Genomic DNA, 16,788 nt, shown 5'->3' with positions numbered 1-16,788 from the left:
CGCAAATAATATTCGCAGACGTGTGCGCACATATTCGCGAATTGTTTCACGACATTGCATACGTATGCGCACATATTCGCGAATTGTTTCACGACATTGCATACGTGTGCGCACATATTTGCGAATTGTTTCACGACATTGCATACGTGTGCGCACATATTTGCGAATTGTTTTTACGACATTGCATACGTATGCGCACACGTTTGCGATATGCGATGTCCCTTCAGGGCCACCATAGATATTAGTAGTATTAACCTGTTTATTTTTCCAAAGCTGCTTAAACTACATGATGAATCCATACCTCCTCATTTCTCCAATTGGTGCTTAATTTTCAGACGACCCAAGACCCCCAGCTCCAGTCAGGGAAGAGAAAAAGGTGGCGAGTTTTGATTATGGTCATGGGCAAGGAGGCAGCAGTCCACCACGTACTCGTACTGGTAAGTATCAACATTATAATCGGAACAGAGCAGGGCCTCAAACCCTGGTGATCGGGTTGGTGTAGTGTTATTTTTCCTCACCTTCCATCTTTTTTGTCTCAGCTCAAATCCCATCAGGGATCCATGTTGATTGGGTTTACAGTCCCTACTTTATTGCATAGGTATTCCTTGGAATAAGTGTCTTGGGTTTTCCCTCCCACATTTTAAACTAAAACTTGCTCCCTTCTCTTCTCTCAATGGGTTCTTGACTTGAATAGTGATTTAGTCCTTTGCTTTACATCCAGAAATGATGAATGGCCATGCAATAAAGAGCCTCACCATCGACTCAATCTTTCATCGCACAGTCACAAACTGCCAGTCTTGTTCAGATTATTTGCTGGTCGTAAACTTCTATTAAAGACCTTGTCACCACTCTGTTATTCTCTCAGAAATGATACCAGCTGTGTTATCTTTGTATTTGTGTGATTGCTTACATAGCTCCAGAGGTTGAGAGACCTGCTGACAGCTACGGCGACAGTGATATGAGAAGACCCGCTATGAATCCTGGTCATTATGAAGGTGCTCAAGCTAGGTTTGACGAACGGGATCGTGAGATGCAACCACCAAGGGAACAGTTCAAAGCAGGGAACTTCGATCAGGGACCAAAAGGGTTCCTTCAAGAGCCAGGACCAAAGGGGTTCCATCAAGAGCCAGACCGATTCGGCGGAGACCAGGAGAGGATGGACATGGAGCGGTTCGACAGAGCAGAACAGTTTAATCGAGGGCGCGGTCAAGAAGACAGACGATATGAAAGAGAGCCGGGTAACTTTGACACTGACCAGAGACAGCAGGATAGGAATCCGAGATGGAGGCAGGAGGGACAACACGAACGGGATCGAGATGATCGGGATCAGGGTCGGGATCAGGGTCGGGATCGGCATGGAGAGTATGGGAAGGATATGGGACATCTTGGTGTTGAGTCTAGGCAGTACAATCAGGAGGATTACAGAAGCGATCCTTTTGAATCTGAAGAAAGGTGAGATTGAGACTCATTGTGATTACTCTATCATGTCTATTGTATGAATTACACTCTTTTCACCATTTATTACCCGGAATTCTGAAATGTTTCTAGGGTCACTTGTGATGTTCTGTGTGACACACAGAATTAGATCTTTAGTTGAATATCATTTGATGCCATGACCTTTCCAATCAAGGCACGGCTCCTATATCTAATGAGTGCCTTTATTAGAAAGTGCGCTTTATAAGTTTTATTATTAAATATTATTTATTTTCATTCCTTACCAGTCGCTTTATGTCCACAAGCTACCCAACAACCATACAAGGTGGTTACGACAGTCCGTATGGCGGACATGACGGACCTCCCCCTCAGCAACCCCCACCGGCGTTACCTATAAATATACAGCCACCTCCACCCCCTTCTGTTCTTCCTCCTCCTCCACCCAAACCTCCTGTAGAGGAACCCAAACCGGAGACTGTCTTGATCGAGGATCTCCTGAAGAATCCAGGACGGAAGAGTCGCCCCAAGAAGGTGGTGATCATCCTCAGAGGGCCGCCTGGTAGTGGGAAGTCGTATGTCGCTAAACTCATCAAGGTATAACATTGCTATCTAACTTCTTGCAATACCCAATGCTTAACAGTTTAGAGATCATTCATTTCTGTACAATCATCACCATATGTCCAGACGTTGCTAATCTTGTAGTTTTTGTGCACATTTATTTTCAGGTGAAATTGATAAGTAAGAGACAGATGTACATGGTTTGTTTTTGAGTTGAAAATTCTATGTTAACATGGGAATCCCATGTCCAAAACCTTTTCTTTTTATTTATTATTATTATAATTATTGGTTTATTAAAAATCAAACATTGCAGCCAAGAGGCTGAATGGTGTTTTTACCCCATTATTTGAGCAAACATCGGTCAAATATTGCCGCCACTCTGGGCATTTTGGTTCAAGCCGCTTGCAGCTGCTATGGTCTGTAAAGGGTTAAGTATAAAACTTGAACTGCCTCTTAAGTACCGGGCAAGCTTAATGGTCTAGTGGTTGTCTGTTTGCTCTAGAATGGCAAGAGTCATGGGATCAAATCCCGCCCGAGGTAGTCTGTTGATTTCACAACAGTGCTTAAGAGTCAGTTCAGGTAAATAGTTGACATAGTTGCTCACGGTCAAAAAATGAATTTTTTTTATACTTTGTAGGTGGAAGGGCCTTGGGGTGCAAGTAAACAAAATTGCATTTTCAATTCTATATATAGCCCGTTGCCATGGTTACGGCTCATTTTAATTTTTTGCCATTTTAGGTCGATTTTGGGGTCTGAAAAACTGGTTTTTAGCTCATATTTACAACTCCACCCCACCAACATGCCATATTAATTCAAAAAACCTGTTATATCACTACAAAGTATCATCTTTGGCCTTCCTTGAGAAAAAAAATTATTGCTTTAAATATCACCCTTGTGCTATTTTTGCATCATGCATTACAGTATGTTTTTAGAACTTGCAAAATCGACATTTTTACCCTATTTTTGGACCCCAAAATGTCAACTTGCCAGGGGTCTCAGAAAATTTTCCTTTCGTCTGTGATTAGGACCAACATTGGTCTTTCCATATCTGGTGTCAAAAACTTGGGCAATTGTATCCTGTTGGGCCAGTACTGCCTCAAAACTAGACTTTTTTCCCCAAAACATGATAAATGCCTTTTTAAGGGTCTTTTCACATAATATCGACATTTGTGTCCATGGTAAAAGAAAAGGAATATTTGTTTTATACTTTGTGGATGGTAGGGACTTGGGGTGCAAATAAACAACATTAACATTTCAAATCATAATATAACACGTTACCATGGTAACAGTTCATTTGTGTTTAGGCCACTTTGGGCCGATATTGGGGAATGAAAAACTGTTTTATTAAAAGTTAACATTTACAACTCCACCCCACCAAAAAACAAAAATATTTCATAAAACCTTTTACATCAATACAAAGTATCATCCTTGGCTTTACTTGAGACAAAAAAATATTGCTATAAATTTCACCCTTGTGCTATTTTAAGAACGTGCGTTACAGTATGTTTTTAGAGCTTGCAAAATCAACATTTTTACCATATTTTTTGCCCTCACAATTCCATTTTTTCAGGGGTCTCAGAATATTTTCCTTTCGGTTTTGATCAAGGCCATAATTTGTCTTTTTATTTCTGGTAAGAAAAAGTCGGGCAATTGTATCCTGATGTAACAGAACTGTCTCAAAAATAGACCCTTTTCCCCGAAAACATAGAGAAATGCATTTTGAAATATTTGCTTCATTTTGAATTTATAACATGAAGAAGTTAGCTATAATTCCATCAATCTGGCAACTTTTTATAAGCACTTTGTAGGTTTAGTGCATTACCAAACATTGATCAGGACTTGTTGATGACCTAAATCTTATAATTTGCCCCACCCCGGCCCTGGCCCAATCATATTTCTTGACATTGCATAAAATAAAATAACAGTTTTGTGAACAGCGCCTCTTATTTGAAAGTCACATTTTTTAATTCCCCTTGCACATCAAGAAAGTTTGTACTGTCTTTAATGTTTTATTGATTCTCGGAATATTTCCCTTTTTGTTTTGATTGGGCTATCATTATGGTTTGCATGTCTACTGGGGAGAAACACTTTGGTTTATTGTATCCTGTTGTGACACTTCTGCCTCAAAAATGGTAATTTTTCCAAAAACAATAAAAATGCATTTGAAGTTATCCCTTAGTTTGAATTGATAAAAAACAAAAACAGGCATGCTTGTTAAAAGAATATGGCACTGTTTCCATGCTCTTTAAACCACTGAGTTTTTGTTTTGTCATAACTACTTTACCTAGTTGTACAGGTATGATTCACATTGCAAGAAGAGAAGTAGTGCGATGAGCAAGCTTTACTGTTCTTGTCTTTACATGGCCTTATAACAGTCTTCTTGGTCCCCTGCCCGCTACCAAACTAAACATTTTCATCCCAATCAGAACAAAGAGGCTCTAAAAGTGAGCAAGTACTGTATCCAAAGTATCTAACCATGTAGCCGCTGTACCGCCCAGCCGCATTATAGCGATACACTGTATGCGGTACGAGGAAACCTCACTAGCTTGTGTTTGTAGAAAAAAAAGGAACATCAAAAGAAAACTCGATAGTCATTAGTAGGTCTACGCATTTGTTAATATATCTAGTTGTTATAGATCGTTATTAATTCTCCCTTCACAGTTGACTTGTCGAAGCTAGTGATGATGAAATAATTTAGCTCTTACGAAAAATAAAACGCTCATTAGTAAACAGGAAACTGTTCATCATTTATTATATTGTCAAAAATTAACGCCTTCGCATTTAATCAGTATGAGCATTGAGCCAGAAAAAAAGCCTTGAAAAGCTATTGTGTTCATTTTATCCGTGCACAAAAATATTCGCCATAAAAATTACCGTAGCCGTTTAACGAGAGGCATTTATTGTTCCCATGAGAACTTTTATACAAATATTACCGAAAGGGTAAAAAATTGTGCATACACATTAAGCCATGGCTATCTTTTAAAATTTGAACTATGATTCCAGTAATTTACTAATTTGCAAGACTCTTGAGAAATTGGATTTCAGCAAACTCGGGGGGTGCAGGGACTAACGGGGCTAAATGGCCATTCACCTGATTTGGCCTTCTGTAAGCAGTTCCCCCATCTATGGTGGGGTTCCTTTCATTTGTACTGTTGCAAACAATAAAAGAGTTGGTTTATTTAACGTGATAAACAATTCAATGTTTTTTGTTGATCGTTCTCAGAGACATATATAATAATTATGAATTAGTAAGATAGTGAATGGAAAAAATATCAAACTAGCCTGAATAGACTTTTGTCACTGCAAATTCATCTTACTTATTTATGTTCAGCAGGTGCAAGTTTTTACAACTTCTTTCAATGTTGTTTCATTAAAGGAACACGTTGCCTTGGATCGGTCGAGTTGGTATTTGAAAAGCGTTTGTAAACGTTTATTAAAAAATGCATATGATTAGAAAGATATTTTAAAAGTAGAATATAATGATCCACACAAGTATCACTCAAAAACATCTTTCTAACCATGCATTTTATAACAAACGGTTACAAACGCATTTCAAAGACCAACTTAACCGATCCCAGGCAACGTGTTTCTTTTAAATAATCTCTAACGCTCATCTTGCAAATCGTTAGTATCATTGTTTTTAATAAGATCTTGGCAAACTTTTCCAACACTTTTAAGCGGGCTTTTTAATTTCCCACGTTTGTGTTGGACATGATTGGATGCTCCAAACCATCTGCCGCAAGCACAGAAACTACATTGTTTATGATCTCTATCTCTAAGAAAAGTTTTACATTTGGTAGCAGGTAGGGACCAAGGAGAGTAGGCCCTGTATTAAAGACAACTTGTAAAGAATGCTCATCGCACTCTACTTGCAATGGGAATCATACCTGTACAATAGGTATAGCCAAATCAAGAACTCTCAGTGGCAAAGCATTGGTTATGGTTTGGTTGGATACCATTATGTTTAAATAAAAACTTTGTATTCATTACTCAAAGGGCATGGAAACAGTGCCAGATTTTTAACAAGCATGCATTGTTTTTGGAAAAATTACTATACTCAAGGCATGATCAGTCACAACACGATACAATAAACAGTGTTTCTACCCAGAAGACATGAAAACACCAATAACAACCGAAAGGGAACACTTTCACAAAAAGAGGCGCTATTCACAAAACATTGTTTTATGCAATGTCAAGAAATATGATTGGGGCTGGGCCGGGCAAATTGTAAAATTAAGGTCATCAACAGTTCCTGATCAATGTTGGGTAATCCACTAAGTGCTAAGGAAAAGCTGCAAGATTGATAGAATTATTACTTTTTAATGTTAGAAATTCAATATGAAGAAAAAACAATTCAAAATGCATTTTTCTGTTTGAGGAAAAAAGTCTATTTTTGAGACAGTACTGTTAACATCAGGATACACTTGCCAAGTTTTTCTTACCAGAAATAAAAAAGACAAATTTTGGCCCTGATCAAAACCGAAAGGAAAATATTCTGAGACCCCTGAAAAAAATGAAAAATGAGGGCAAAAAATATGGTAAAAATGTTGATTTTGCAAGTTCTAAAAACATACTCTAATGCACGTTCTAAAAATAGCACAAGGGTGAAATTTATAGCAATATTTTTTTGTCTCAAGTAAAGCCAAGGATGGTAATTTGTAGTGATGTAAAAGGTTTTATGAAATAATTTTGTTTTTTGGTGGGGTGGAGTTGTAAATATTAACTAAAAAAACAGTTTTTCATACCCCAAGATCAGCCTAAAGTGGCCTAAACACACATGAACTGTTACCATGGCAACGTGTTATATTATGATTTGAAATGTAAATGTTGTTTATTTGGACCCCAAGTCCCTACCATCCTACCATCCACACAAAAATGAAAAATATTCTTTCTTTTTTTACCCTGGACACGTATTTCGATATTATGTGAAAAGACCCTTAAGAAGGCATTTTTCATGTTTTGGGGAAAAAAGTCTAGTTTTGAGGCAGTACTGTCACAACAGGATACAATTGCCCAAGTTTTTGACACCAGATATTGCAAGACCAATGTTGGCCCTAATCACAGCCGAAAGGAAAATTTTCTGAGACCCCTGGCAAGTTGACATTTTGGGGTCCAAAAATAGGGTAAAAATGTCGATTTTGCAAGTTCTAAAAACATACTGTAATGCATAATGCAAAAATAGCACAAGGGTGTTATTTAAAGCAACACATTTTTTTCTCAAGGAAGGCCAAGGATGATACTTTGTAGTGATATAAAAGGTTTTTTGAAATAATGTTGCATTTTGGTTGGGTGGAGTTGTAAATATGAGCTAAAAACCAGTTTTTCAGACCCCAAAATCGGCCTAAAATGGCCAAAAAACAAAATGAGCCGTAACCATGGCAACGGGCTATATATAGAATTGAAAATGCAATTTTGTTTACTTGCACCCCAAGGCCCTTCCACCTACAAAGTATAAAAAAAATTCATTTTTTGACCGTGAGCAAGTATGTCAACTATTTACCTGAACTGACTCTTAACAGTGCTTAACACACAACAGTGTTTGGGTAAAACACAAATAATATTCATCAGAGTTTAAAAGTGAAAGGTACTCTTGGCCCTCAAACTTAAATTATTACAAGAATCTTCCTAATTTACACCATGTTAATTTTAGTTGCTTGTCTTGTCAAACACTCGCATTTTTTATTTGTCCAGGACCTGGAGACAAAGATGGGTGGTCAGATGCCCCGTATGCTGTGCCTGGATGACTACTTCATGACTGAAGTGGAGAGGATGCAGACTGACGAAGAGACTGGAAAGAGGTTGCTCTTAAAGGTGAGTCGAAGATCCACGGGAAAATTACTTGTTAAAAAAAATATATTTTAAATTTGAAACCTTTTTTAAAATGAACCAGTCACAGATTTGAAGCGTTGTACTTGATTGGTAAAACTATTTGACACGTATATAGTACCAAGGGTAAACAAACTGGCCATGTCATTTCATTCCGGAATTGGTATTGACTAGTGTTGTTTGCACCTTGACTCCAGTGCACATAGGCTACAAGTGATACAAGTAAAATGTGAAATGGTATTTACTCTTTACTATATAAATAAGCTTGAGTTCTTGCCTGACTTAAGAATTGAGTTTGTGTTAATTTCTTGTTTGAGTTCTCGCTGGCTTTCTGAGAACGTTGGCATCAAGTTGTTAGGTAAAAAGCAACTCTCCGAATGGGGGACCTTTGGGAATCTCTCTGTGGCAGTAATATATATCGAAGTCTTATATAGCGCACGTATCTACCAAACAAGGTACTCAAGGCGCTGAGTATATACAAAGGTTCAGAAAGATAGGTTATTGCAGTGATGAATTCTGAGACCCAATTATTTAGCACCTTATAAGGGTTTACAAGGTGCTACGGCGCATTAAGCAGCCACAACCAGGAACACCGGGGCGAACCCCTTCTCTTTTCGATAAGTGCACTGGGTTCTTTTACTCGCTCTTGGGCAAGGCCGATGGTCTAGTGGAAAGACATCTACTATAGATAAGCATGTGTTTGAATCCCACCTTATAATAATAAGTCTTATATAGCGCACATATCTACCAAATAAGGTACTCCAGGCGCTGAGTATAGTAAGTCATGAGTAAGTCATTGTCATGATGAACTTGAGACCCAATTATTTAGCACCTTATAAGGGTTTAAAAGTGCTACGAAGCATACAGTAGCCACAGCCAGGAACACCGGGGTAAACCCCTTCTCATTTCGATAAGTGCACAGGGTTCTTTTACATGTATTACACAACACATGGGACCAACGGCTTTACGTCCCATCCGAAGGACGAAGCAATGGTTAAGTGTCTTGCTCAAGGACACAGTGTCACGGCTGGGGATTCGAACCCACGCAGTAGACTTTCTGGGTAAATCTATTGCTCTTGGTCATGTGCACACGCTCAGAACTATGAAAGAATGGAAAGCTGCCTGGTAAGTCTGCTGCCACCAAGAGTCCCAAAATGTCCCGTTCACGTCTGACATGACCAACGTTATTGTATGATTCCTCTTCAGGCTCTGGAGTATGAGTACGAAGCGGTGATGGAGATTGCGTATCGAACTAGCTTGCTGAAGTCCTTCAAAAAGACGGTAGACGATGGTTTCTTTGACTTCATCATCGTGGATGCCAACAATGACAAGATGCAATATGTTGTACCCTTCAGGAACTACAGCAAACTCAAAGGCTTTGAGGTTTGTCAGACTATCAATGATTGTAGTTTTCAGAGGCGTGGTTTTGCTGAGTTTCAATCCAATTTATAAATCTAGAATGCTTGTTTTATAAATCGAAAACCTAAGTTTCTACAGATTGAAAATTACTGTGTTCTTTTGAAAGGGCAAGGCCATTTTCAAAGTTCACTTCCGTTCATGGTAAATCCTAATGTCTATGGTAAATTTTAAAGGGGCACTAAGGCCTAGATTGTGGTAAAAATTTTCCTCTGTGTAATTGCATGCCTGTAATGGAATATTGACCCCTTGCACACTCGTCACACGCGGCGACTGTGGCATAAATGCTGCGTCGCCTAAAATGCATGCTTCACTGAACAGTGACATTGCCCACCAAATTGCGCATCAAAGATTAATCTGATGATGACGTCAGCTGAATTGGGTCAATAAGTATACAAGTAGACTTGATGTGGTAATTAGCTGTTGTAGGTTTTATTACTTTTGTAACAAGAATAATTTGTCTTTTTCCTGGCTGCAAGAGAAATGTGTCTCATTTTGAACCAATCCTGCTTTTGTTCTTTGATGTTAAAGGTGTATGTGGTAGAAATGCTAACTGACGCTGCAACCTGCCACAAGAGGGACTCTCACAATCGGGGCCTGCCTGATATCCAAAAGGTGAGTTTAAAAGCCAAAGCCACGTGAGGGAGTTTTTAAGTTTGCTCTTAGCACTAAAAGTTTACCAAAGGTTACATTTTAAAAAATTGCTCTGTAGTATTCTTTTTAAATATTCTGAAAAAGCCTTTACCTTAAAGAAGTTATCTTACAGCTTTTTTTTTTTCAAGGGTCAATTAACTATGTAGTTTAGACTAAAAGTGTAGACCCTCTAAAATGGATGTCACACGTGGTTACAATCTGCTCATGGTCTGCCAAATTGCATGTAAAAATGAAGTAGGTCTCGCCACTCGCTCATCGGCCAAAGTGCACATTGCATAGATAACAGATGGGGGAATCCAGTTCACAGTCTGATGCAACCCTGATTGATCGTTGGTGATGATGTCGGGTGAATCGATTCACCTGAAGATGACTGACATAATCAATTATTTGCAAATTTTTCAGATTGTGCGCTTTTATGAGCCTCTACCTTATGACTACACCAGGCTGGATGTTCGCTCACTCCTTCAAGATGATTGCATTGAAGAGGTAAGATTTCTACAACAGGTAGTCTTGAATTCGAGCAAAAGACGCAACGTATTGGCTTAGTAGTTTTGCCGCCTGATTTCAGCTAACACAGAAGTTTAGCGCTAATAGTGTTCAATGCTGTCAGTTATCAGAGTCATGAAAAGAGTCATTAAAGACACTGGACACCTTTGGTAATTTGTCAAAGACCAGTAGTTTCACTTGGTGTACAGGGTGTATCCCAACTTATGCATTAAGTTCCAAATCTGTGAAAATTTGGACTCAATTGGTCACCGAAGATGCAAGAGACTTCTCACGTTTCTCACAATGTTTTTTTATTATCAACAGCTATCCATTTCTCATTACCAAGTTGTTTTGCTAACAATTATTTGGTGTCATTACCAATAGTGTCAAATGCCTTTAAAATCTTCTACTGTACCTTGATCCTTGTAGGTGGAGATGGAAGACTTTGATGAGGATGAGTCGGAGAAAGCAGACGATAAAAGTGATGACGAGGAGGAGGAGGAAGAGGAATCGGTATGTGTCTTAAATTCAGGTTCTAAATGCTATTCTTCATTTTGTGCAATTTTTATTTTATCGCTCGTTAGAGTTCCCAGCAAATCTGTGTATTTTTCTACATTTGTTTTCTCCCGTTTACATTATATTTGAGGTAAGTGATATTCTTCTATGTATATAGAAACATACTCAATTATATGTGTGGTAGTATTTTCAAAAATATACGCAGTCATTTTTTCCTTATCTATGTCATACATTTTGTAAATAGGCTTAACTTGAGATTCATACTCGATACCAGCAGGCCTAGTTATTGTGGTTTCTTCTATTTTATTATCGGCCCATATTGTTTTACTTCAGCTAGAAATGTTGTTTTTCGTTTTGGTGGGAGGTACGTTTGAAGCAACCACAGACTGATTCCAAAGAGCTTTTTAAAATTTATTTTTGTATCATCCAGACTAAGCTTAATCCAGACGTGGTTAATATTGTTGCCATTTTGACACAGATTTACCAGTATAAATTTATGGGGGGAAATAATAGTTCAAAATCACAATTTGTGGATAAATACTGTGTCAAAATGGGAAGCATCGGAGAATGTTGTAAAGATGTAAGTTGTTCAAATTTTGGTGAAAGTAGGTCCAATCTTGTGGCCACTATATGGGCATTTTTGTGCATGTTACTTCTTGGCCTGAGTGTCCAAAAAGGTGAAGTGCAAGAACTGCTTTCAAAAGACTGCTTTCAACAAATGTATGCTTACCAGAATAAAGTTACCAGCCAACCTACCAGGTCACATGTACAATTTGTAACTAGTTTCCTGCTTATATCTGCTTAGCAGACAACTGTCAAGCAATATTTCCTGCTCAAGCAGCTCTATGAAATAGGACCCTTGTGTGCAAACACTAGTCAAAACTGTAGCGAGTTAGTCATTCACGCTTGCATCTTAGGTAATCTTACAGACTAATGAAAAAGGTAATCTGTGTTTGTTTGTTAGTTTGTTTGTTTGTTTGTTTGTTTGTTTGTTTGTTTGTTTGTTTGTTTGTTTGTTTGTTTGTTTGTTTGTTTGTTTGTTTGTTTGTTTGTTTGTTTGTTTGTTTGTTTGTTTGTTTGTTTGTTTGTTTGTTTGTTTGTTTGTTTGTTTGTTTGTTTGTTTGTTTGTTTGTTTGTTTGTTTGTTTGTTTGTTTGTTTGTTTGTTTGTTTGTTTGTTTGTTTGTTTGTTTGTTTGTTTGTTTGTTTGTTTGTTTGTTTGTTTGTTTGTTTGTTTGTTTGTTTGTTTGTTTGTTTGTTTGTTTGTTTGTTTGTTTGTTTGTTTGTTTGTTTGTTTGTTTGTTTGTTTGTTTGTTTGTTTTGTTTGTTTGTTTGTTTGTTTGTTTGTTTGTTTGTTTGTTTGTGTGTTTGTGTGTTTGTTGGTTTGTTGGTTTGTTGGTTTGTTGGTTTGTTGGTTTGTTGGTTTGTTGGTTTGTTGGTTTGTTGGTTTGTTGGTTTGTTGGTTTGTTGGTTTGTTGGTTTGTTGGTTTGTTGGTTTGTTGGTTTGTTGGTTTGTTGGTTTGTTGGTTTGTTGGTTTGTTGGTTTGTTGGTTTGTTGGTTTGTTGGTTGTTGGTTTGTTGGTTTGTTGGTTTGTTGGTTTGTTGGTTTGTTGGTTTGTTGGTTTGTTGGTTTGTTTTGTTTGTTTGTTTGTTTGTTTGTTAAAAAAAAAAAAAAGTAATTGCACAAAATTCACAATGGCTAGTGAAAGTTTTGTGCAAGCTAGTCAACTGCAAAGCTCGCTAGTAGCCTTGTGGGCCTCTGAGCAAGTGTATAGGGCACTAAGGCCATGTCACATGAAGGAGTTTACCCCCAACCAGGTCCAGGCAATCTCTGGTAAGACAAAAATTCGTTCGCATTTCAGTTCTCTCAATATTTGTTGGGAGATTGTGAGGTACAGCTAGATAACTGTCTTTTGAGCAGTAGAAGTGTTCCATTTGCGTGCAGTTTTTTGCCTTCAATATGCCTGTTAAAGTTGCCGTGTGAACCATGGCATTTTATTGAAGGGTCTGCTTCTTCACGTCTCCACTTTACTACATGGATCCTGTCCATGTTCACGCCTTAAGCCCACGTTCATACTTTCTGGGAATGCGAATGCGAACAGAATTGGACGGAAATTTGACGTCATGTCTCTGTTTTCGCTGCAAATATTCGCAAAGTTTAGCACGGATCAACTACTGCAAATTGTAACGTCATTATTCGTATCGCATTCACATTCCCAGAAAGTATGAACCAAGCGTTATTCTCTCGGGTGTATTCCTGAAAAAGCATAAGTTGTTTCCATTACCTAACTGAGCCTCTATCATTATTCATCTTAAGATATTAACATTTTATCACAAATAACTTGTTAGTGATACACTTTTTTTTATAAATACCTAATCTTTTTTTTTTTTTTTTTTTCAAGGATTACCAATTTACAGTTTTTAAAACTTTCCCTTACTACACAAAATTACAATATTTTGTCAAGAAATATATGTTTATTACTTGGGTATGAAAAAATGTTTTAAACACTTTCTTTAAACTGTTTTTTTTTATTTTTATTTTTTTTTATTATTCTTTTAGGGTTTTGAGGCTTATACAATTTTAGTTTCCTAGAAATGTGTTGTAGGTGGGATTTCAAGCTTTATAAGTAATTACTCAAAATAACTGTTAGTATAAAAACTTACTTGGTGGGGGTAACAAGCAATGGAAAGCTGTTGATAGTATGAAACATTGTGAGAAACGGCTCCCTCTGAAGTAACGTAGTTTTCAAGAAAGAAGTAATTTATCCCCGATGCAAATTTAACATCTATTAAGAAGTAATTTGCCATGAAAAAATTTGTTTTTGAGACATCAGAAATAGATTTTGAGGTCCAGAAATTAAGCACCTAAAAGCACACAACTTCTTGTGTCAAGGGTGTTTTTTCTTTCATTATTTTCTCGCAACTTTGACGACCAATTGAAATCAAATTTTCACAGGTGTTTTTATTTTGTGCATATGTTGAGCTGCACTAAGTGAGAAGACCGGTCTTTGACAATTAACATAGGCTTTTAATTTGAACTAGCAGCTAGCTATAGTGAATACTGCTAGCAATAGCATTAGCCAATGGTTGACCCAAACAATGCAATGCAGTCTCCAACTAACAAAATCACAAACTAGTTATTCTTAGATTACAAGTAGCGGTATGAGATACATTTGCACAGAAGTGTAATGTTTATAATTGTGTGTTTTTGGTTGAATTATCAGCCATTGCCAGTATTTCCAAGTGTTGCAAAGGGATCAAGTAGATCTAGGACTAGTTTTTTTATTTTTTATTTAAAAGAGAGGTATTTAGGATCAGAAAAAAAAATGGGTGAGTTCGTAGAGTAAGCAGTTAGTATCATATCAATCGAATTTGTTCCATTTGTATTTGGCTGTTTATATGGTATGTGCAAAACATGAGGACACTGCATCAGTGCTAGGGAATATATAAAGATACGTGTCGCTGTACGCGCTGTTAAACAATACCGATAGCCCATTGGTTGAATGATTGAAGAATCTGGAAAGGAGAATCCTAAACAATCGGCATCAAATATGACCGGAGAGGAGTAAAACCCCAAATGTCTTTATTGTGTCAGGTACAGTATGACTATGTGTGTCTAATTTCTTTTTTACTACTATTAACAACGGTTTTGGGAATTCTTGTTTATTAATTTCATATAGCTTCAGTAATATTTGCATGAGTGTACCACATTTTGACCTGGAAGTAGTTTATGAAGGAGTCAAGTTTCCTTCATGTCTCTTAACTGAATTTCGGTATTCTGAAGAAAAGGTTTTGTTGTTGTAGGAACTAAAAGATTGATGAAGTACTTATGGACCGCTAAAATCTATAAGGAATGCCTAAGACACATGTTCAATTATGGGTAAACTAAACTATAATTTTTGAATCTACTGCTGACAACTTCTTAATGAAACAAGCTCCTTGAATGTTAATGAAAAGCAGTTAATTGCTTAGGGAAAATATGAAATAATTGGTTCTTATATTACGCACCCTAGAAGTTAGATCAAGGCGCTTTACATCACTATAATCCTTGTTCATCAGTCATACTTATAGATCATTCCTCAAACTGTATCAACTATTTGGGGGGCATACAACAGTCTTTTGATTGGTTCTTAGATCGCAACCACTGTTGCGATGGTTGTCAGGAAAATGTACACGGGAGGTGTGGTTTTAATGGTTTTCCTACCTTTGTTGGGTGAAACTGGCAAGGGTGACTCATTTCAAATTAAGGGGATATGACATTTGTCACGAAGGAACAAATATTTACCTGGGTAGGGGTGTTTAAATTTGTGGATTGTAGTGAATATTGTGTATGTATTAGGTCGACAAACCATGTAGTAATGTAACTGATGTGCTGTTTGACTTAAACAGAGAAAGCTAATTTGCCATTTCTCTAAGGTTATCCTCCTTTCTTATAAGATTTGTATCAAATTATTTACCAATGTTTTAATTCAATTTGTTTGAACGTTTTTTTTAAATGGCCATTTAAAAAAAAAGTTTGGTCAGCTGCATTTTGTGACCTTTATATACAAAATAATGGAATGTGTCGAGCAGTGAAATTTGCCTTACTCATACCACATCCATCAGTCATATGTTGCATTTGGGCACCAAAGAGTTACTACACATTAGCCAGTTCAACATCCAAGGCTTTACAAGAAAGAAAACATAAAGATACCTGAATTTATAAGATCACAAGAAGTTTGCTAAAAATCATATTTATTTTAAGAAGCTGGGTAAACTGTGCAGTAGTTTATATTTCTAAAAGCAAACTGTTTTAAATCAAAATGGTTTATTTGAATCTTGTTCAGTAAAAGGATTATTGTATAGCTTTTGAATGAGTGTTAAGAGTCGTTTGTGAAAAGGAGACCTTTGTCACGCTCCGGCCATCTTAGTCATGGACCCTGTATGCTTATATGAGCACTGATTATCATACTGAAAAGGGGGCTGACTATTTTACCTCCTGGCCTCACTTTAATATTGGTCCAATTCCAATGTGAGAATTACAAGATGGCGGATTCGTGATGAAGGTCTGTATGTGGTTGTTGGTTGATGTTGATTTTCAGTTTGATCTTGTTCATTTACAGGGAGTTTTGGTGAAGAGTAAATGGGAAACGGCTACGGGAGAGAGACTAGGTGAGTACATGGTGTATGCCGTCAGATGTAGCCTGACTGTAGTAAAGTGGTCTAACTGTAGTAAAATAGCCCAACTACATTCAGGTTGCCCAACAGTCAGGTGGCTCAACTACAGTCAGGTGGCCCAACTGCAGTCAAATGGCTCAACTGTAACCAGTTGCCCCAACTATAGTCAGGTGGCCCAACTTTAGTCAGATGGCCAACTGTAGTAATGTTGCCCAACTACAGTCGGGTTGCTCTAACTGTTGTCAGGTAGCTGAATTGTCACCAAGTGGCCCCACTGTCACCAAGTGGCCCCACTGTCACCAAGGTGGCCGGATGACTGTCATGAAGTGACGCTGTATTCATGCCAAGAAAATTTAAAACAATCAAAACATTGTGACTCCACGTGTATCGAATCACAAAGTGAACTTCAACTAGGATATAAGCAAGGCAACTTTTTCGTTGTATCTACAAGTTAAACCTCGGAGTTAATTCAATGCGCACCAAGTGATTGTACGACATATTGTAAGTAGTTCAAGCCAAACACTTTGAGCAACTATGTGAACATTTAATCAGTAGACTTACCTACTTTGGATGCCTTAAGTTTTATGTTTATTGTTCTTTCATAGTCTAAAAACTAAATAACAAATTTCAGGATTATTATTCACAGTGATGCAATACAATGTCATAGATATAGACCGTGCAAGTCTCACGGATATTTGAACATGTTTGACGCACATTGCTTTGACGTGTGAAGGTTTATCTGA

At 37.4% G+C, this 16,788-nt stretch overlaps 1 protein-coding gene across 2 annotated transcripts in view; it reads left to right on the top strand.

The window, feature by feature from the left end:
- LOC139936940 (uncharacterized) overlaps positions 1 to 16,788 on the top strand; it is a 46,216-nt gene that overhangs the window by 10,324 nt on the left and 19,104 nt on the right. Inside the window, exons 6-14 of one of the 2 annotated variants that reach the window (XM_071931786.1) lie at positions 336 to 437; positions 915 to 1,452; positions 1,722 to 2,028; positions 7,684 to 7,803; positions 9,025 to 9,201; positions 9,766 to 9,849; positions 10,291 to 10,374; positions 10,804 to 10,887; positions 15,991 to 16,039. In XM_071931786.1, coding sequence (XP_071787887.1) covers positions 336 to 437; positions 915 to 1,452; positions 1,722 to 2,028; positions 7,684 to 7,803; positions 9,025 to 9,201; positions 9,766 to 9,849; positions 10,291 to 10,374; positions 10,804 to 10,887; positions 15,991 to 16,039 — 1,545 coding nt within the window. The remainder of the gene's footprint in view (positions 1 to 335; positions 438 to 914; positions 1,453 to 1,721; positions 2,029 to 7,683; positions 7,804 to 9,024; positions 9,202 to 9,765; positions 9,850 to 10,290; positions 10,375 to 10,803; positions 10,888 to 15,990; positions 16,040 to 16,788) is intronic. The other variant, XM_071931795.1, reaches the window with a different exon arrangement.

Source organism: Asterias amurensis, chromosome 1, assembly GCF_032118995.1.
Source record: "Asterias amurensis chromosome 1, ASM3211899v1".
Taxonomy (NCBI): domain Eukaryota; kingdom Metazoa; phylum Echinodermata; class Asteroidea; order Forcipulatida; family Asteriidae; genus Asterias; species Asterias amurensis.
Note: the sequence above shows the minus strand (reverse complement) of the source record. Positions and strands in the feature narration are given on the sequence as shown.